Source organism: Quercus robur, chromosome 5 (genome assembly GCF_932294415.1).
Source record: "Quercus robur chromosome 5, dhQueRobu3.1, whole genome shotgun sequence".
In the NCBI taxonomy this organism is placed as follows: Eukaryota; Viridiplantae; Streptophyta; class Magnoliopsida; order Fagales; family Fagaceae; genus Quercus; species Quercus robur.
The window spans coordinates 39,361,311-39,383,945 of NC_065538.1; the positions used below are offsets into that span (position 1 = coordinate 39,361,311).

General features: G+C 37.5%; 2 protein-coding genes across 5 annotated transcripts; both read left to right on the top strand.

The window, feature by feature from the left end:
• The first annotated feature begins 1,417 nt into the window (after positions 1 to 1,417).
• LOC126728163 (uncharacterized) lies at positions 1,418 to 2,258 on the top strand. The gene is made up of 2 exons (XM_050434031.1): positions 1,418 to 2,122; positions 2,169 to 2,258. Exons 1-2 carry the CDS (start codon positions 1,418 to 1,420, stop codon positions 2,256 to 2,258), a joined length of 795 nt encoding a protein of 264 aa, XP_050289988.1.
• Positions 2,259 to 5,573: 3,315 nt separating this feature from the next.
• On the top strand, positions 5,574 to 21,039 carry LOC126725892 (uncharacterized). Of its 4 annotated transcripts, none has more exons than XM_050430903.1 (16): positions 5,577 to 5,785; positions 6,803 to 6,895; positions 7,038 to 7,145; positions 7,567 to 7,602; positions 7,856 to 7,966; positions 8,095 to 8,244; positions 8,318 to 8,436; positions 9,034 to 9,135; positions 9,802 to 9,918; positions 10,056 to 10,121; positions 17,059 to 17,125; positions 18,889 to 18,942; positions 19,645 to 19,740; positions 20,145 to 20,171; positions 20,274 to 20,309; positions 20,739 to 21,039. In XM_050430903.1, exons 2-16 carry the CDS (start codon positions 6,836 to 6,838, stop codon positions 20,883 to 20,885), a joined length of 1,296 nt encoding a protein of 431 aa, XP_050286860.1. In that variant the 5' UTR covers positions 5,577 to 5,785; positions 6,803 to 6,835; the 3' UTR covers positions 20,886 to 21,039. The 4 variants fall into 4 exon arrangements, with proteins under 4 accessions (XP_050286862.1, XP_050286860.1, XP_050286863.1 ...); XM_050430906.1 differs by having other exon boundaries at positions 5,580 to 5,785; positions 8,161 to 8,244; XM_050430904.1 differs by lacking the exon at positions 5,577 to 5,785 and adding an exon at positions 5,878 to 5,898.
• Positions 21,040 to 22,635: the final 1,596 nt, after the last annotated feature.

Sequence of the window (22,635 nt, forward strand, 5' to 3'; positions counted from 1 at the left end):
GGGGACGGCTAGGTGTTGTGGAGGATGTGGAAAAGCGACGGCAGCAGGACATCCCAAACTTCTTCTTGCGCGTGAAGGTTGCTCTTCCGTTATCAAAACCGCTTCGGAGAGGGGCCTTTTTAGCAGATTCGAATGGGCAGAAGTATTGGGTTAATTTCAAATATGAGTGTCTTGCTCTGTTTTGCCATTACTGCGGCTTGCTTGGGCATGACCTTCGACATTGTGCCCAATATTTTGGTGCAACTAAGAGTGGCGAAGAGGCAGTTTGTCAATATGGGGACTGGATGAAGGCGACGGGGAGTAGAGCACGATCACCAAATAGGCGAGGACGGTATCGGGACGAAACTGAACGTGCTACTGAGAGTGAGCCGGTCAGTTCACAGCAGGGGAGTGGTAAGGTACCGGATGAGGATGACGGCGGTGGCGGGCTCGCTGGTGATAGGGTTTGAATGTCACAACTGGAGGCTGGTATGGCCGGGAATCACGGGATTCTTCCTGAAAGTTCGCTGCCAAATTCCGTGTTTCAGGGAGAGAAGTTTACGGAGATCATGGAGCTGGAAGGGTTGGCTGGGCCTACGCATGGGGGTGATGTTCAAAGGCCAAAAACGGATGGGCTTGGGGACTTCATTGGGCCTACGAACCAGATTGTTAATAAGGGGCCTATGGATCAGGTTGATGCTTAAGGAAATAGGCAGCAGATTAAAGCTAGTGGGCCTTAAAGTATGGAGAAACAAAGCAGGTGGACAAGGCTTACACGTATGGATTTTGGCCCTGGGGATTTATTCAAAGAAGGGGCAAAGACTATATTGGGGAAGAGAGGCAGCCAAGGAATGCAGCTGGATTTGCATGACAAAAGTGATGAGCATGTAGAGAAGAAAGCAAAGGGTTGGGATGTTTCTGAAATTGTTGAAGCAGCGGGGGTGTTGCAACACCCTTGCCGAGAGCAATGATGATTTTAAGCTGGAACTGCCAAGGGCTTGGGAACCTTTGGACAGTTCAAAGCCTTCACAAATTAGTGAGGGAACAAGTTCCCGATGTTTGTTTCTTAATGAAAACAAGGTTGGATTGAAGCAGTTTTGAGAAACATTGTGGTGACGTGCCTTTTAAAAATAAGTTGATAGTGAAAAAGCCAAATTCGGGTGGAGGGTTGGCCTTGTTGTGGAAGGAGGACGTGAATTTAGACGTGGTTAATTTTACTGACAATCATATGTTGGCTAAAGTGGTGGAACCTGATGGCTTTGTGTGGCATCTGACTGGATTTTATGGGTGGCCTGAAGCAAATGAAAAGAGGAAGTCATAGGCACTTTTATCTCATTTAAAGACTTTTGTTGAGAGTCCTTGGTGTTGTATTGGGGATTTCAATGCAATACTTCATGCTTCGGAGAAACAAAGTGTTAATGCACCTTACTTTAATCAGATGGAGGATTTTCGAGTTGCTTTGGACAATTGTGAGTTGAATGATTTGGGGTTCACTGGGCATAAGTTCACATGGACAAACAGACGGCCAGGTTCAGCTCATACAAAGCAAAGGTTGGATAGAGCTACGGCTAATGAAAGTTGGTCTGAAAAGTTCCCTGCAAGTGTGGTTTCCCATTTATTTAGTCATGCTTCTGATCACATTCCTATTCTATTAACCATGAATGATAGGCGGCTAAGGGGTAGGGGGGCTAGTGGTTTCAGGTTTGAGGAGTGCTGGTTGATGTGGGAGGATTGTGAGGAGGCCGTTTTGGAGGCATGGACAAAAGGAGGACTTGGTAGATTGGGTTTGAGTGGTTTGAGGGACCAAATTCAAAGTTGTGGGGTTGAGTTGCATGCATGGGGTTCTTCTAAAACTAAACCTGAAACAGAGAAGATTAAAAGATTACAAAAGAAGCTGGAACTTTTAAATGCTAGCGAAATGACTGAGGAAAGCAGGAATGAATTTCTTTTGCTGAGTAAATATTTGGATGATTTATTACTAAAGCAAGAGGTTTTTTGGCGTCAAAGATCCAGGGTGTCATGGTTAAAGTATGGAGATAGGAATACTAAATTTTTTCACTCTAAGGCTTCTCAACGAAGGCGTAGGAATTTTATTAAGGGAATAAAGAATGCTGAAGGGGTTTGGGTGGAAGAGGTGGATGAGGTAGCAGAGGTAGCTTCTAACTATTTCATGAATATTTTTAAAGCAGGTACTTGTGACAAAATGGAGGAATGCCTTGACGCAGTTAACTGGAGGATGTCGCGGATATGTTGGAGGTGCTTTCCAGGCCGTACAGTAGTGAGGAAGTTAGAACAGTGTTGTTCCAGATGGGACCAACAAAGGCTCCTGGACCCGATGGTATGAATGCTCTTTCCTATCAAAAATTTTGGCATATTGTTGGTCCTGAGGTGACTGAGGCTGTGTTAGATTTTTTGCATACCGGTCATATGGTACCTGATATTAACTATACTCATATAGTTCTAATTCCTAAAGTTAAGAAACCGGAGAAAATGGCAGATTTTAGACCTATTAGCCTTTGCAATGTGATTTATAAAATTATTTCTAAGGTTTTGGCGAACAGGTTGAAACTGATTTTGCCACAGTTAATTTCCCCTACTCAGAGTGCTTTCGTACCTGGACGCCTTATCACTGATAATGTGCTAGTTGCCTATGAGACATTGCATGCCATGCATATTCGAAAGAAGGGAAAGAAGGGGGCTTTAGCTCTTAAATTGGATGTAAGCAAGGCTTATGATAGGGTGGAGTGGGGTTTCCTTAAAGGCATGATGCTTAAATTGGGGTTTCCGGAGATTTGGGTTGACAGGTTCATGAGTTGTGTCTCTACACCCTCCTTTTCTGTCCGAATAAATGGGAAAGCTTATGGGAATATCACTCCTTCTAAGGGTATTCGTCAAGGAGATCCACTATCCCCCTATCTGTTTCTGTTATGTGCTGAAGGTTTTACTTCACTTCTTGCTAGAAACGAGCTTGAAGGGCGACTACATGGGGTGGCTTTATGTCTAAATGCGCCGTCTATCTCTAATTTGCTCTTTGCTGATGATTCTTTGATTTTTTGTCAAGCTAATAAAGATGAAGTGCAGGTGGTGTCTGATACCCTACAGCTGTATGCTGAAGCCTCGGGCCAATGTATAAATCTTGAGAAGTCTTCTGCTTATTTCAGTAGTAATGTGTCTGTGGAGCAGAAAACATGGATAATTGACAAATTAAAGGTTAAGGAAGTGGCGAGGTTTGATAATTATTTGGGGCTGCCTACTTTAATAGGACGAAGAAAGTATGAGACTTTTGCTTTCCTGAAGGAAAGGGTTTGGAGGAAATTGCAGGGTTGGAAAGGGAAATTGCTTTCTAAGGCTGGCAAGGAAGTTCTTATAAAAGCAGTGGCTCAATCCATTCCCACATATACCATGGGGGTATTTTTGTTGCCGGGGAAATTATGTGATGAGTTGGACTCTATGTGTGCTAGATTTTGGTGGGGCCAAGTTGGGGAGGAAAGGAAAATACACCGGAAAAATTGGAGTTTTTTAACGCTGTCAAAGAAAGAGGGCGGAATGGGCTTCAGAGATTTAAAATCTTTTAATTTAGCTATGTTAGCAAAACAGGGTTGGAGGCTGCTACAGGATAAAGGCTCTCTGTTGTACAGTTGTTTTAAAGCCAAATACTTTCTGCGGTGTGATTTTCTTGAAGCTACTGATTGCCAAAATAGTTCTTACGTATGGAAAAGTTTGTTAGCGGCTCAACCAATATTGAAGAAAGGGTGTTTTTGGAGAGTAGGAAATGGGGCTTCAATTCGTGTGCTTAAAGATTGCTGGCTACCAAACCATCCAACAAAAAAAATATTGTTTCAACCAGAGGAGGAAATTTGGGAATGGAGAGTTTCTGATTTAGTTGATTGGCAGACTCATCAATGGGATAGAGGATGAATTATGGCCATGTTTCACCAATTTGATGCGGAAGCAATACTTCAAGTTCCTTTAAGTAGGCGGGTTGTTCAGGATGTGGTTGTATGGTCTTTTGCAAAAAGAGGCAGATATACAGTCCGGTCTGGGTATTTTGTGGCAAAGCAATTAAGGAAGGATGAGTTAAATGTTGGGGAGGCTTCAGAGCACAGAGCACTTGGGTTCCTTTGGTCACGTTTGTGGAAAGCAGCTGTTCCAAGCAAGATAAAGATTTTTTCTTGGAGGGCTTGTCTTAATATTCTGCCCACACAAGATAATCTTATTCGAAGAAGGGTGATGGAGAATGCACGTTGTTGTCTCTGTCAACAAGAGGCTGAAACGGTTCTGCATGTTCTTTGGAGTTATGGGGCGGCGCAAGATGTTTGGGCTGGGAGCTTAGGTAGACTTCAAAAATCTTGTACAGCACAGACCGATTTCTTGCAGTTGGTCACAGGTCTTCTGGTGAAGCTTTCTGAGGAGGAATGGAATTTGTTCTGGATTACTTGTTGGCTGATATGGCACCAGAGGAATACGGTTATTCATGGAGGTGTTTTCCAGCATCCCTCAAGATCAGCCCAACGTGCTGTTGACTATTTGAAGGAGTATACGGCTGCACAAGATTCTTTGCATGTGCCTATTCCGAATTATATTCCAGCACAGTAGACATGGCAGCCTCCACCAGAAACGTTATTCAAGCTGAACTTTGACGGTGCATGTTTTGATGAGGGTGCTGCGTCGGGTTATGGGGCAGTGATTAGGAATGAAAAGGGTGAAGTCATGGCTGCTTTAGCAGTTCGGGGAGGAGCTGTGCGTGACAGTGAGGAGGTGGAAGTGATGGCGTGCCGTAAAGCACTTGAGTTCGCCATTGATGCGGGATTCACAGAGATAATACTGGAAGGCGATAATGCTTTGGTGATGAAGATGATTTCTCAGGCCCAACCAGACCTATCACGACTTGGTTTAATCTACGAAGACATCTGGTGCTTGGCTGCAGGTTTCAAGTCCATCTCTTATATTTGTATTAGGCGTAGTGCTAATGGTGTGGCTCATTCTTTGGCTAGGTTTGCTAGATTACTTGACAATGAAATTGTTTGGCTGGAGGAGGATCCTCCTCCTACTATGGATGCTTTGTATTTGGATTCTAGTTTTCTAAATTAATGATATTGGTTCCGGTTTCAAAAAAAAAAAAAAAAAAAAAAACTTGAACTTATTCTTATAAAATAACTAACGTACCAAGCTTGTGCAGTGGTGTTTTTTTTTTTTTTTTTGTTAAGAAAACGGCACAGTTATTTATTTATTTTTTTTTATGAACACAATAGCTGTTGTTATTTGCCGCTGTGCATAATAAAAACATCTCTATAAAGCAACATAGGATTGGGATCCCACTTTTCTCTATAATAATAACTCTATATAATGTTATTAAAAAAAAAAAAAACTCTATATAACAACACCTTCAATGGGCTTGACTTAGTTGGCAAGGTTAGGACATTTTATTTAGCCCACTTTTGATTGAGTCTCGTTACCAACAAGAGTTTATTAGTGGGCATCAAAAAAGGTTGGCTGCATAAAAACAAAAAAAGGATATGTATAACCTAGCTACACCCTATTTTTGTTTAAAAAAATAAAAATAACAACACGCTCCTGTTTGTCTTTGTATAATACCATTCATATTCATTTTGCCTATTGCCTAGTAGAGAGAGGTGTGTCGTTTTTGGTTTCTCTGTTTACAACTCTACAGTGGTCGGCGAGGCAAAAAAATAAAACATCGTTACATGTACCCCCTTTCCAATTCCAATTTCAATCTCTCTCTCTCTCTCTCTCTCTCTCTCTCTCTCTCTCTTTGTTGTTTAATCAGACGGCCAGCATCTTCAAGGTTTGTGATCTAATGTTAATCTCCTCTACTTATTTTCTAGCTGTTTCTGTTCTGGGCCTCACTCACAATTAACAACAAGATCCACATGAACCTGTTTGATCAAATTAAAAAGGGTGTGCCTTTTATTTATTTATTAGAAATGTTGTAGCTGGGACTCTCAAACCTTTTAATTTTTTATTGTTATTATTATATACCAACCATGCTGTTATTTCGTGGGGTTTGGGTATTTTTTAGATAGATTTTGCTTCTTCTAATAAATCGGGACAAAGAAAGTGTCAGACTTTCAGTTATTAGATCTAATGGAATTGGTCAAAAAAATCGTTTTTTGTTTTTTGTTTTTTTTTGCATTTTTCTGGGGAAAAGAAAATTTGCGGGGAAATTTTTTTTTACTCCAGCGGGGTAGTTCACGTCATTTTCTTTTCCAGATTGGCTTCTATTTGTGTGTGTGTTTATTGGATGGTTTAGGTGCAGATTATTTGTTGTGGTGGTTTTTTTTTGTTGGATTATTAATAGAATATGAAGCTTTGGTAATTTGGTTGGTTTTGGAATTAATGGGGTTTAGATTTCACATCAGAAGCGTAACAGCATTCTGGGTATGTTTTGTTTTTATCTTTTACTAGTTTTCATACTAACACAGAATCTCTTTTCTACATTCTTGCACGCGCGTTGGTGCACAGATACAACAATTGCATTTTATGCATGCACTCTATAAGATTTTAGTGGAGTTTTCTGGGTCATGTTTGGCTTCTGATAAAACTAAACTTAAACTAAAAGTAAGGAATAATATTATGAATTTTTATTTATTTATTTAATTTTGTTGTTTGGTTTTGGGGTTAGAAAGAAAAAGAAGGGAAAATCAACAAGCTGAATGGTTAAGGCCATGGTCGAGTGGGAATTTTGTTTGTTTATTTGGCATTCGACTTTTTATTCAAATATGGGAGTTTCCTGAAGTTATTATTGGCATTTTCTTGGGATCATTTCTGATACTAGTCTCTCCGTTACATGCTTTCATTGCAGTTTTATGAGAACTAAGTAGAAGCTTGGTCGTCTATGAAGTCATTGAAGTCATGGAAATGGCTGTTTAAGAAACGGAATGCCTTGTCTGATGGGGTATGGCTTTCTTCTTGTCTTTGCTTCTTATAATTAAAAAATTGATAGTAGTTTGGAAGACAGAGGTTTATAAGAACCTGTCTCTTGTTTTAGGGATAAGATCGATGTTTTTAGAGCTCCTAAAGTTATGATGCTTGTGTAGGGAAAATGTGGGTTCAAGATGAAGCAGCTGCCGTTTATGGGAGTTGTGTGTACAGTTACGTTGTTCATTGTGTATAGAATCACAAATTATCAGTATCAGCAGACAGAGGTACCGTGAACCTGTCAATTAGATGTCTAGTTGCTGACCTTCTCCTGGTCAAATTCAGCTTGTTTAATACTTTTTTTTATTCACCAATTCACATGATAACATTCTTGCATTTGAGTGCTTCAATGAAAAAATGCCTAGTGGTTCAGAGGAAATAAATAAACCAAAACTATATACTTATTAATTTGAGTTTGAATTTTGCCCATAACATTCAATTTGCAAACTGTGCTAGTGTTTAGCTATCATCTGTTGCTAGTTGGCTTTCCATAACTTCTTTTTGTTGGTAGATCACCATAGGGCTTGCAAAATCTTCATTCTTATATTTGATTTCTCCATTCCCTTTTTACTTTATGGTGATTCTTAAGTTAATCTTTTGTTATTGTCCTAATTATTTGTCTGCTGACTTTTTTCCTCTCTTTATCAGATGGAAGGAAAATTTATTCCTTTTGACACCATTAAGGTAAGTACTATAGTATTAGCATTTACCTTGTCAAGTTTGTTATTCATTTATTTGCTTGTTTGCTCATAAACCTTTTTAGTAGGAACCTCAGTAGTTATTGTTAATTACATTTAATTTGTCAACCTTGATTTATAAATTATTGGAATTGCCAAGTTGATTTAGTACCTCCATGGGTTGGATGAGTTATATTGGAAAATGGATATATGTTCTGCATCTTGATGATCAATCTACCGTGTTTTGATGTTCTTTCTAGGAATCTCATTTGGGATCCAGAAGTTTGGGTGGTTTGCCTCATGGTATAATTCAAGCTAGGTCAGATTTGGAGCTAAGGCCTCTATGGTCAACAAGTAGTTCACGGTCAAAGGTTAGATTCTTATCCTATGATAACATTGGTTTCCAAACTTCTTTCTAAAATGTGCGCGTACTTTTCTGGCTGTAGAAAAACTGTTGGATGATATTAGAATATCAGTAGACTTGTTAGTCTTGTTGCAGGATGTGTTAATAATGCAAAAGAATCAGATAATTATTTCTAGTGACATGGTGGCCATGGAATTACAGGAAAATGGTTATAGAAGTCGTAGCTTGCTGGCAATGCCAGTTGGTATTAAGCAAAAGCGTAATGTCAATGCTATTGTGCAGAAGGTAATACATTTTCTCTTTTTGATATTAATGCTGCTATCCAATGAAATTCTATACCTAATTTCATTAAATTCAGTTTCTTCCAGAGAATTTTACTATTATTCTATTCCATTATGATGGCAAATTGGATGGGTGGTGGGATCTTGACTGGAATAATAAGGCGATACACATAGTTGCTCAGAATCAAACAAAGTGGTAAGCTGGAATTGTAACATAAATTGTGGCTTTAATTGTTAGTTATTGGATATTTTTATCTTCTGTTGGATGAGATTTTGTAACAAAATATTTTAATTATAGATCTTCTAATGAGCCAGGATTCAATTTAACGCATAATTTTCTCTAGGAAAATAAATCCTTTAGGTTATGTGAGCAATATAGGAGTTTAAACAACAGGTTTTGTACAGTTGGCTGTCTAGATGATGCAACCCTCAACTCAACAGTTGGGACTGGTTTTGAAAGAGAATGCATTAAGCAACCAACTTGTGATATATATATATATATATATATATATGTATATATTACTTTTTATTATAATTTAAATTGTTGTCTTTATTCCTCAAATTTAACAGCCGGATAACTTATTACTCTGGGGGATGGACTGTGACTTGGATTATCTAATGAATATGAATATAAAATTGGTCCTAGGTGAACTTACTTATAAAAAAAGAAAAAAAAAATTGGTTCCTAGGTGAACTTATTAATTTGCCAGTCCTACTATTGACGTCAGTTAATGTGTGTTAAAGTTATTCCTGCCTTATTTGTTGGTTTTTCTTATTTTTCCCCTCTTTTCAGGTGGTTTGCAAAGCGCTTTCTACATCCAGATGTTGTGTCAATTTATGATTACATATTTCTTTGGGATGAAGATTTGGGGGTTGATCATTTTAACCCAGAAAGGTACACTACATGGGCTTGTAGGGCATTTTTTGAAGTTGTATGCCTCTGTAATTCAAGTGTTGTTTAGATAATTAAGTCAAATTAAGTGTAATGGTTATTATTGTGATAGTATATGACCTGCATAATTATGGTTCAAGTTAAAATTAAAGATCTCGGTGGGTAGGACTTTTATTTTGTAAGGGTATTTTCTGAAGGGTATTTTCAACAGTAGTTGATCTGATCTTATGTATAGTTAAATCTACACTAAGGCTTGTTTAGTATATATTTGGTTATATCCTCTTCCAAATTTCTCTCATATATTTTTGCAACCCATGAAAGATACCTTCTTATATTAAAAATTTTAGTATCTGATTGTTTTCCCGTTCGATTTCTCTAGTTCTCTTTACTATACAAGGAAGGAAATCAACTGTATGATTTTCAATTCATTGCAGTTACTTTGCTCCTATTAAACCCTATAAACATATGATAATAAGTTAATAAGGGCTAGTTGATTAGTTTAAGAAATGTTGCTTAGTAAACCATTTTTTCTTTGGGCAGTGGCACAGAAGGGTTTTGTGTGTGTATTCTTGGTTTCTAGTTGTGATCAATTAGGCTTTATCTATTACTTATTGGCAGGCTCGTATTCTCTTCATAGAGAACAATTTGATTTTGGCTTTTATTTTCCAGGTACCTGGATATTGTGAAAAGAGAAGGACTGGAGATATCTCAGCCAGCTTTGGACCCAAATTCTACAGATATACATCATAGAATTACCATTCGTGCTAGGACAAAGAAGTTTCATAGGTAAATAGTGTGATCTTTTAAGAATTATTCATAGGAATCTACATCCTAATCCATTGTTACGCTTCTGAGCTTTTTTAATGAATTAACCTTTATAAAAAAAAAAGGGATCTACATCCTAATCCTTGTAATGCTTACAGGAGAGTCTATGACAGCAGAGGCAGTGTGAAATGTTCAGATGCCAGTGAGGGGCCACCATGTACTGGGTAAGTTATTATTATTATTATTTTTTGATAAGTAATAAGTTTTATTGATATAAAAAAGGAACACCCTAGTACACAAGGAGTGTACAAGGGGTCAACAAATCAAATATAGAAATTGCAAGAATCTAGGAACACTGGGTAAGTTATCATACTGGTACATTTATCTTTTCTACGTGTTGCTTAATCTGAAATTTGTTAATTTATTTTAATTTTCGTTTCCATCACCAAAGAAGTAATAAATAGGGTTGATATCCATAGTACCTCGTAATTATATTTTTATATTAGAAAAAAGGAACTTTAGATTACATTGAATATCTCCTTGTTCGATAAATTTGGGTTGAAATGAAATGCAATAATTGATTAATTTGGTTAGTACTTGTTCAATGAATGGGGCTTATTGATACAAACCCATGGGTAGTACTAACCCTTGAAAATTGGCTTGCAAGGAGAGGGTGCCTAAGAACTTATATACTCATGGTTAAGCGTACATTGAGTCCATGTGGGACACTAGGATTATAACACTTTTCAATCCTAGTTTACAGTTATGTTTTAGAGGTCATTGGAGGCAGTATTAAGGCACTTAGTTTATTTTTTGATAGGTAATAGATATCTTCATTAAAAAAAATACGTCATGTTCATGATGATGAATAGAATGTACTAGAAACAAATACAAAAAAATCAAACAGAGATAGAATGCACGAAATCAAAAATGGAAATACTTTGTGTTAAACCCCAAGTACGAGACCACCCAAACAAAGTTCCAACTAGCAAAAACTTCAAAAAATCCACAGATTTCTCAATGTCCTCAAAAGTGTGGGTATTTCGTTCCCTCCAAATTAGCCACATCAAACAAGCTGAAACCATATTCTAGACCAAAGAAGTGTGTAACCCCAAACTATTCTCCCATGCAAAAAGAAGAGAAACAACCGTCCTTGGCATCACCCATTGCAAACCAAACATCAAAAACACTTCACTCCATAAGGTGTGTGTGAACTTGCAATGAAGTAAAAGATGATCCACTTTTTCTCCATTGCAATGGCACAAGCAACACCAATTAACCAAAGACAAGTTCCTTTTTACAAGGTTGTCAATAGTAAGAATACTATCTCGAGCTGCAGTCCATAAAATGAAAGAACTCTTTTAGGTGCCTTACTACTCCAAATACATTTCCACGGGAAAGGAAAGGTAGGAGGAGCAGATAATGAATTATAAAAATAGCGCATATCAAAAACACCATTTGGGGTTAACTTCCAAAACAAACTATCAGTCCCCTCACCCCTAGGCATTTTGGAATACATAAGCTCGTAAAATGCAAACATTCTCTCCTCCTCTCAATCATCAGGAGCCCTGTGGAACTAAATATTCCAACTCCTACTACCACCATCGGTGAAATACTAATCAACTCAGAAATCCAAGCTTCTTTACCTATAGCACAAGAGAAAAGATCAGGGTAAAGATCCTTTAAGGGAATGTGCCCACACCAAAGATCATACCAGAATCGAATACGAAGACCCTCTTCTACCACATACAACACATGACCAAAGAAATTCTCAGCACCTTTCCTAATCTTCTTCCACATTCCATATCCCTGAGCACCTCTACTAACTCTAGTGCACCAACCTCCACTAGACTCTCCATACTTGGTAGCTATAACCTAATGCTATAAATGATTGGTTTCACTTCCAAAATGCCATAACCATTTTCCATGCAAGGCTTGATTAAACAACCCAAACCTCCTTATCCCCAAACCTCCTGTTTCAACTGGCCAACACACCTTATTCCAAGCAACAAGTGGATATTTGAAAGCTTCCTCAGAACTCCCCCATAGGAAATTTCTCTGTATCTTTTCTAATCTATTTGCCACAGCTGGAGGGATAGTAAACAAGGATAAGAAATAGGTGGGAAGGCTTGAAAGGGTACTTTTCAATAAAGTTAATCTACCCCCTTTTGACAAATATAAATGTTTCAAACTAGAAAGCTTCTTCTCCATTTTTTCTATAATAGGATTCCAAATTGATGGATCCTTTAAATGAGCTCCAAGAGGCATACCCAAGTAAATCATGGGCAGCCTACCAACATTGCAACCTAAGACACCAGCCAGAGTATCCAAGCTCCCTACCACCCCCACTGGAACAATCTCACTCTTACCAATATTAACTTTCAAGCCTGTGATAGCCTCAAAGAAAATCATCACCATTCAAATATATAAAAGTTGTTCCCTAGTTGCATCACAAAAAAGGATAGTGTCATCGGCAAAAAGAAGATGAGAAATATGCAAACCTCCTTGTGAATGGGAATTCGCTTGAAAAACCCTAATAAGGCCTCCCTCTTTTGTTCTTTTCAACAGCCTACTCAAAACTTCCATCACCAACAGGAAAAGAAGAGGAGACAAAGAGTCCCCTTGGTGAAGGCCTCGAGGACTACCAAAAAAACCCATTGGAGAGCCATTAACAAGAACTGAAAATCGGATTGTAGAAACGCAAAACTTCATCCACCTCCCCCACTTCTCTCCAAAACCCATCCTTTCCATGAGATAAAACAAAGCATCCCAATTCACATGATCATAAGCCTTCTAAATATCCAACTTGACAATCACTCTTCATTCTACTATCCAAACATTCATTAGCAATGAGAATGGAATCAAGAATGTCTCCCCCCAACACAAGAATTATGAGAATTAGATATAAGTTTATCCAAAACATAACGAAGCCTATGTGCCAACACTTTTGATAGTAGCTTATACAAACTACCCACAAGGCTAATAGGACGAAAGTCCTTAACGTTAATAGCATTGATCTTCTTAGGAATCAGACATAAGAAAGTGGCATTAAGGGATTTTTCAAAGATGCAAGTTCTATGAAAATCCACAAAAAAAGCCATTTATAACATCTTCTACCACACTCCCAACATTTTTGGAAAAAACCCATAGTAAAACCATTTGGCCCAGGTACCTTATCACATTCAGCTTCCTTTAAAACTGCAAGACTCTCCTCCTTATCAAACTCCCTCTCTAAAGATAGTCTCTCAGATTCATCCAAGCAAGCAAATTCCAGGCCATCAATGGTAGGTCTCCAAGATTCAGGCTCTTGATATAGATTCTTATAAAATTTCACCACCTGTGCTTGAACCTCCCTATCATCCTCATAAAGCACACCCTAAACCTCCACTCCCCTAATTTGATTGGTTTGCCTATGTGAGTTAGCCAACCTATGGAAAAACCGAGTATTATTATCCCCCTTTTATGAAAAAGGCCTTGGATTTTTTTGCATCCAAGAAATTTCCTCCAAAGAAGTTAAATGCTTGATATCAACTTTGGTCACAGTTCTTCTAGATCTATCTTCTAGAGACAAAACTTGCAGCTTTTCTCTCATATCAAGCTCCAACAGCTCAGTCAAAAGACATTTCTTTCTAAAAGCCACATCCCCAAGCACATGCTTATTCAAATGCTTCAAATCACCTTTCAAAGCCTTCAATTTACAAGCTAAAACATAACTTGGAGGTCCCACAAAGTGATAACCCCTCCACCACTGCCGAACTTGATCCATAAAACCCTCCACTTTCAGCCACATATTTTCAAATTTGAAAGCACTCTTCCCCCTTAACATACCTCTTGCCTCCACTAAAATATGACAATGATCCCCGAGGAAGAGACTTCTGTGTCACATCCAAAAAATGATCCTCCCAGTCAACTGAAATCAGAGCCCTATCAATTCTGGACATGGAAGGATTATTAGAATCACGAAACCAGGTGTAATCACCTCCCTCCAAAGGCAGATCAACTAGATTGTGTTTCTCAATAAAGTCAGAGAATTTAAACATGGCTAAGCTAAAAGAGTTACAACCAAGCCTCTCTACCGGATATCTGATGATGATAAAATCACCAATCAAACACCAAGCTGAACTCCACCGCAATCTTATAGAATCAAGTTCCACCCACATATCATTCCTAGCACTATCATCAGATGGACCGTACACCCCCGAACACACCCATTCAAAACCGTCTACCACTCCCTTCAACAAAACAGAAACAGAAAATCTTCCAACAAAATGATCAACTTTCTCAAACAACCTCCTATCCCATGCCAACCAAATACCCCCAGCAGTATGAATTGCATCCAAAACTGCCCAATCTACAAATGGGCTGCCCCATAAACTTTTCACAATGGTAGAGCCTGTACTGTCCAGGTTCCTGTAAACAAATAACATCACCCTTCCACTCCTTAAGCAAAATTTTCACAATAACCCTCTTATGAAAATTATTTAAACCCCTCACATTCCAAGATAGGATTTTTAAATTCATGGATACTGATCTGAGCCCAACCCAATGGATTTCAAACTACCTTTAGAGTTTGTACCAGCCTTCTTATCATAATTAATGGAAGAGACTAAACTCCTTAATTCCCTCATACCTTTTCTTACTTTTGTTCCCTGTCCTACTAGAATTGACAACTGCAATTTTTTCTTCCCAAACTTTCTCCAGTTTTGTGAAAAAAACAATGCACTGACTCTCACAAGAGTCAATAGAAAAACCCACATACTTGCCAAAACCCTTGATCATCCTTTTCACCCAAACCAATGGGTCTGAAATCTCCACCGGAAAACCACCATCTGTTGCACACTCCTCTGCAAACAAAACCAAAGCTTCATTAAATTATTGCATCGAAGCATGTCAACCAACTCCTCACCCACTGATTTTGCCGGAGAAACGACAAACAACATCAACGCTTGGATTATCTTCAACGGAGAGGGAACTTTAAGCTCAATTTGCCTTTTGACATCGGAAACTAGACCAGAGGTTGCGCTGGCCCTCGGTGGCCCCTCTGAAACCATACCAACAAGATTCCCGACACTTGGTGTCACCTCTTGAACCAAAACCAGACCCTTACCATTACTAGCGCTCGTCGGCTCACTTGAAGGCAGATCCACAAGCTTTTCGGCACATGTAGACCCCTTCAAACCCACGCCCAAGGCTGTCCCTGCACTCAGAAAGCCCTTCGACACCTTTGCCTGATCGCTTGACCCTTCACCCACATCCCACGAGTTAGACTTGAACCCATTGGGCCCCAAAACCTCATCCACTTGATGAGCTATTGAAACAGAGCTCATGGGTTGGGCTTGAAACTCTGGGATAGGCCCACTCAAAATGACAGGACTCATGGGTTGTGGCCTTTCTATTTCTTGTTCCACTCTGGGCCTGACTTTCTCAGCCCAAACCACTTACGCTTTTCAGCACCTGCCAAATCAGCTGATATTTTTAAAGAAAAATGGGCTTGAGTCCATTTAACTTTAAAAGCACGTGTAGGCTGGCTAGAATTAAAAAGAGCAGATTCATTTGACTTTTTTTAAAAATCAAATCCCCCAAATCTCTCCTTCTGTTTGAAATTACCTGTTAATTTTGGAAACTGCTTAAAATTTAAACCTCTTCCTGATTCTGTGTTTTGCTCATTAATATTTTGCCAACCTTTAGGCCTTAGATTGCCGGTGGAATTAAAGCTCGCCCCACCACCAGCCACCGCCTCTTTCCCCGGCCTAGAAGTAGTTTTTCCCAAGAAATACTCACGTAAATGCAAATGAAGAAGAGCCCAACCAGCCTTCTTACACCCTCCGAAACTCACAAGCAGCCCCATCTTGTTCCATTACAATATTCAGAGATTTCTACAAACAAGCCGCCCTTATTTGATCTACTGGTAATCTCCAAATTCTTAGAGCTCTCCCTAAAAATGTTTTTCCTAAAATCCCAATGGCTTGATTCGGATAAGCATGCAATAATCCAGTCCAAGCCCAAACGACCCATACGAATAGAACCATGAAAGATACCCTGGCGTTCAGTAATGGAAAAAGAATCAAATCTGCCACCATCAAAAACCAAAGAAAAAGTTTTTGAATCTATCTGAAAAACATGTGATTTCCCCTCAAGCACCTCAGGTTTAGGAAAAGGCTTGGCAGCGAGGGGTAGAGAATGAGTAGGAAGCTTTGTAGATAGGGGCGATGAGTGGTTGGATACAGAGGGATTGGTGGGGGTTGGTGGCGGGTTAGTGTCTGAAAGGTGGTGAATGTTTTTAACAGTTGTGGAGATAGGACATGGTTGTTGGGATTGGCCAAATGGGTTCAGCCAAAAGAGAGGGGCATAAGGAAATTGGGCTGGCAAGGCTGGGAAGGAGAAAAGAGGAGGGGGGGGGCGGGGGGTTAAGGTGGGAATAAAATGGATGAGGCAGTGATGGTGGTGGAAGGGGGAGAGGGGTGGGGGGGATCATAGGGAGAGGTGGGGGGGGGGGGGGGGGGGGTCTTCTTTTATACAGAATGCATGAAATCAAGGCACTTAGTTATGCTTTACCTTTAGCAGTTCCTATATATAAGGTTCTTAATATGGATCTTACATACGCAACATTTGCATAAAGCCTAAGATCAATGTCAATTTTGGCAATCTGATTATCTCAATCCACTTTCATAAAAATGAATGTGTGTGTGTGACACAGAGAGAGAGAGAGAGAGAGAGAGAGAGAGAGAGGACTATTGTTCCAAATGTTTTGAGTAGAGAGACTGAGTCTCCCTATTAGATTTTCCAGATTCGTTGAGCTAGATAAATACAATTGCCAAAGGGCTTCTCCTTCTGAAAAACCCACTTCTTTAATGGTGTTAGACAATAATAGATTTTCCACATGTCAATCTCTTATTAGTGGTTCCTATATACATTTTTTCAAAATAAATAAGTTTTTCCTCCATGCCTTTTTTTATAATTTAACTAATTTAAGTACGTCTCTTGAGATTCAGAAAGGAGAAATCTTATCCGCTGTGTCATAGTTACGGACAACACGTTTGAGCTTAGAAGCTATCTTTGGGTTCAAGTCTGTTAAAAATCTCAAACCAGCTTATAGCTATCTTCTGTTTAACTTAATGGGATGAGAAGAGCTCTTATTTTGATTGTCTATATTCACTGTAGATTTGTTGAAGGCATGGCTCCTGTGTTTTCAAGATCTGCTTGGCATTGCACGTGGCATCTTATACAGGTAGCATATACTAATCTATTCAGAAATACTATAACTTAAGCTTAACATCTTTGAAAAATTATTCAAGAAAATACTGAAAAAAAAAAAAAAATTATTCAAGAAAATTTGGTTTGTGTTTCAGGCTTTCAGCATGTAATGTAGGAAAGATTTGATTTTAGGCCTTTAGTTTAACACCAAGAGGTTTTAGCAACTAAACCTGCTATTGTATTTCCTTAATTGTATACAATTTAATCTATCAAACTATCATTTATTAAAAAAGAAAAAAAAGGATCAATCCATCGAACTGCATTTGGTTGAAAGTGTCCCATGTGTTAAGGCATTTTTATTAGAAATTTGAATACTTTGATGAGGTAAATAGCAGTGATAATGCTTGAGTGCTTATTAATGGGTAATTGGTACAGAACAAGTGTACCTTGCACATGCACACTAATCCTCAAATTATGGCATAATAGTTGAATTTCTATTTAATTTTGGGGATATATACACTGTTTGTTTGTAAAGTTTCACAATATGTAATTTCTTCTCTAGTGTATGTCATTTAGTAGATTCAAGGGTTCTGGACTGAAGGCTTCAGATTTTATTTGGAGTTTTATTAAGCCTTGTGCTACATCATTTTGCTTCTCCTTGTTGAATATTGTATACTTCCACATTCAAACTGACTACTATCATATGTTCATGAATGATGGTACTTTTTTTTTTTTTTGATAAATAACGGAATTGTATTAAAAAGAAGCCCAGGTACACTGGTGGTGAACAAGGAAAACAGTACATCAAACACATAAATTACAAAGATCAAGCATTACTAAAAAATTAGAACAAGGGAAAAGATTAAAGGAAGAACTCCACTCTAGCAAGGTATGAAGAAGAAGAGATTTAAGATCTGAAGTAGACCACTCCTTCCCTTTGAAACATCTTGAGTTCCGCTCTCACCAAATACACCATAGGACACAATGAGGGACAGCCCTCCATAAATCAATGCTCCGATGCCCACCGAAGGAACCTTGCCAACTCAAAAATAAATCAAAGACACCATGTGGCATAACCCATTGAAGACCAAAAAGGGCCCATACCATAGACCATAAATCATAAGCAATAGGACAATGAAGGAGAAGGTGATTCACTGATTCCTCACTTTTTTTACACATATAGCACCAATCAACAACTGTGACACTCTATACCATAAATGAAAGTAGTCAAAATCTTACCTAATGAGGCAGTCCACGAGAAGAAAGCAACCCTAAGAGGGACCTTTGAACGCCACACGGGTTTCCAAGGGAAAGAAATGTCAAGAGTAGAGGAAAGGGAGAGATAGATGGTAATTATTTCATGTCATGTTTGTTTTGCATATATTAGTTAGTTTGTCAAATGATTTATAGCCATTTGAATTTATCAATGTGGATACTTGTAGCACATTGACTTGGTCTTGGAGGTGATGTGATTGTGAAAGATCTCACAGCCTCATCCTCTTGAGAGAAGATGACCTTTGTTAATTGGTAGTTTAGGTTGACACAAAATTACAGTTTGTTTGTTTGTTTTTTATTTTTATTTTTAAGCTTTAGGTTTTCATTTGCTGTTTAATAAAGTGAATCTATTTGTTGTTGATTTTTAAAATAAAAAAAAACATTTAAAAAAATTTTAATTTATGCCTTTCGGAGTGGTCATCTATATTGTGAGAGCAGCACTACCACAGAAAGTTCCAGTTTTTTCGGTATAATTATAATAACTGATCACAGAGTTGCATTTTTTTTTCTTTTCTTTTTCAGAATGATCTTGTCCATGGATGGGGAATGGACATGAAACTTGGGTATTGTGCACAGGTGAGAGTAACTTATATTCTGTGTGCACAAAGTTTAAGACCTCTGATATGATGAATTTTTCCCCATTAATTCCCTCAATTTCCAACTGTAATCAATTACTTATATTCTGTTAGCTAAAATTCAGCAGTTTTAGTGTCTTAGTCTGTTTTTTACTACTAGCGATTGCTATTATTAGGTTACTTCATACTCCAAATCCATGTATGAAGAACAAATGCCTTTTTTTTTTCCCCCAGAAATCTCCATTCACCTTTAATAGGTATCTTACTATCTTGCATTGACCACTGCTATAAAGCCTGATGATGATACAGTTGACTGTTGTATGTATGTTTCTTGCTTTTTAGAAGCATGTGAGAAAAACCTTATGGTAATAAAATTGTGGTCAATATGGAAGAGATTTTTTTTTTTATTATTATTATTAAAAGCAAAATGAATAAACATACCAGTGTCAGCCTCTCCCCTTTTCTCTTTCATCTTTGAGTTGAGAGTCAGTTTTCTGTTTGCTGATGTTATCTGAATGATATACGTGAAGAGGTTTAACCAGCTGGTGTCAAGCCTATTTTACATATGTGCTCAATGACTTATTATCCTTTTTTGTTTCTTTTTTTCCCGTTCTCCCTCTAACCATGCTAGGGACATTAAAATTGTTCACTACATAACATGTTGCATTAGCCATGGATAATGTGTAAATATGGCATTTTACAGGGGGACCGCACTAGGAAGGTGGGAGTTGTTGATAGTGAATACATTGTTCATAAGGGCATACAAACTTTGGGTGGGAGTGGACTGCCTGCGAAAAAGGTCTTGCTTTGCCTTTTCTCCCATTTTCTTGTTGCTAGTTCTTTACTTTTGAAACATAAAAATTAAAGTGTTTCTGTTTCCAAAAAAGAAAGACAACTGCTTGTCTAAAAATTTGCAAGTTGGTTTGTTAAGTTTTTTCATTCAATGGGTTGGCACATGACTAGAATGGAAGTTTTCGGTAATTGGCTATTAGATGAACTAAATCTGTTTACAGGCTTTAAATGTAAATGAGTATCATGGGGTTGTAACTGTTTTCAGCGTGGTCTTGTAAACTTGTGCATATTTGTTTTTCCCAAGTAATTAAATTTGTTTAATGACAGAAAATTATCATATTTTTTCTGTTATTGTTGTAGTAGTTGTGCTCTTCTTCTTTCATCATTATAAACACTTCTTTCCTTTTTCAGCCCTCGAACCCTGAGGAGTTGACTAAGGTAAGGTTTATTTCCTTAAAAGCAACTCATCACTTCCCTTTATCCATATATTTATACTTAAATTTTGTCCTTTTTGTGCTGATTTTCCATCTTGATTTTCAGAGACATGGTGCTACAGCTTTTGATGTGCGAACAGAGGTGAGAATTGTGGAACTAAAATCTACTTACATACAACTAATGCCATAAGTTACCTCCCTGCCTTGCATATGTATCCAGTTTGCAGGCAGAACAACAAAAATAATTGACTTAACTGATTGCCGAGGCATAATCTGGACTAGGATTCTATTCCCATAGTTTAATGTGATTAGTTTATTTTCCATGACCTTCCTGTTGCAACTGGGTCGTATTTTCTCTAGATGTCACTTGGATTATCAAAATATTATCTTATACATTGGTAACAAGTATGCTTGTGTGTGTGTGTTTAAATTTGAAGTCCAAAAGTATGTTCATCAAGCATGTGGTTTGCATTTGGATATTATTTAATCTAAATGACATTAGGAAGCATTTCTTTTTTCTACTGTAATTAAATGAACTTATTGAATTTCACATTCATGATGGATTAAGCAGATTAGGAGGCAATCAACGTGGGAGCTTCAAATGTTTAAAGAGCGATGGAATCAAGCTGTTGAGGAGGATAAGAACTGGGTGGATCCATTTAAACAAGATAAAAAACGCCGCAGAAGAAAACGCCAACACCGAGTTTTTAATTTCTAACCTTTACCAAGACGCTGGGATATCATTAGTTTGGCTTAGTTCACACATGCCACTCTCATCTATACATTTATACATCGTAATTTAGTTCGTCTAGCATTTATTGAATTGTCATATTTGTTTCATTATTTAAGGAACCACAATATTTGCTCTTCCAGTTCAGATTTTGTCTCTACTTTGTAGGTGGGTCTTTTTTGTTTTCAGTATTCAAAGATTTGGTGTAAATGAAATTAAACCTAATAGGTTTAGCTTACCTCTAGTACCTTTTTAATTAAAATCTCCTTTTGTTTTAATGAGAAATTGTCATATTATTCATTAACTAAATAAAATATGAAGATTAAAATCCACTATTACTTATCATCGTTTATTTAAAACAAAAGGAGACCTCTAAATAAAAAAATACTAGAGGTAAGCCAAACCTAAAGAAAATACCCATCCCCTTACATATAAAAAAATACCCATCCCTTTACATATAAATCAACAATGAGTCAAACTCTCACATCTTGATGGTTATGTTGAAGCTGACGTCCAAGCAGCTTATTTACAATTTTTTTAATAAAAATTATAGTGATATTACAGCAACTGTATTTTTTTTTTTTTTAAGTTAAAAAAAATTGTAGTAGCTGTAAATTTTAGTATATAGGCTTTACAAAATGATGCATCTTTTAAACACAACAAAAAATGTAATTAAGAAAATTATTTATTGTTTTGATGTAATATCAATTACATTTTATAGTAAAGTTGGTAGTAGTTTTAGCATCTTACATAATTAAATGGGTTAAAGAGGTTTCTCAAAAAAAAAAAAAAAAAAAAAAAGAAGGGTTAAGGAGTTGACATTTCTGGGATGATTCAAACAAGACATTTAGTGGTTTTTTCATTGTCGCACAGTGCTATATAATTGCAATCAGATTAGCGCTATATAATCGCAATTAGATGGCAATAAGATTTGGCAATACGGTAATGAGATTTAGAGGGATTGGCTCGCTGGCATTAAACTTAAAAGTTGTCATGTTATAATTCTCAATGAAATAAATTTCTTGTGAGAGTGCATTGGTTAATGAAATTTCAAAAATGAGCTTCTATTAACATCTAGGCTCAATGTCTACATAGCTAACAGAATAAGGATATGACAATTTTTTTTTTCCTGTACTTTAGATGATTTGAGGTCTTAACCGGTCACTCCGTTTAAAAATGTTTAATTTCCCTTGAAAGTTTATATATATGTTGTAAATGCAAATTGTAAAGTTGTGATTTCCAATTAGTCTTTGTTGGCTTTTTTTTCCGTGCCAAATTTAATTGTAATTTTTTCAATCATTTCCTTGTATTTATGTGGGTTTATTTGTAAGGGGGGTTTATTTGTAAGAGATGAGTATGAGAGATTGGTGAAGAATCAAGCGTTAAAGATGAATTAGTGCAAATTTGTGACTACCTCGTGAGAAGCTCACGAGGAAGCAACCCGCCAAAAGGCTATGTGTAAAGCAAATGACTAGAAGCTGAAGAGTCATGTCAGCTTGTCATTTCGCATGAACTTCGCAAGAACGGCCATCTCGTGAGGTACCTGCAAAACACTCTATTTAGCAAAAAGTTAAATTGCTTTACCAAATTCTTTACCCACTCTATATATACTCTCATTACCCACGAATTGTAAAGAGTGTTTTTCAGAGAGAAAATCCTAGTAAAAACACTTGAGAGTTAGAGATTGTTATGCCTACAATCATCTACACATTTTCTTTTGGTTTTCCTCTATTCTTAC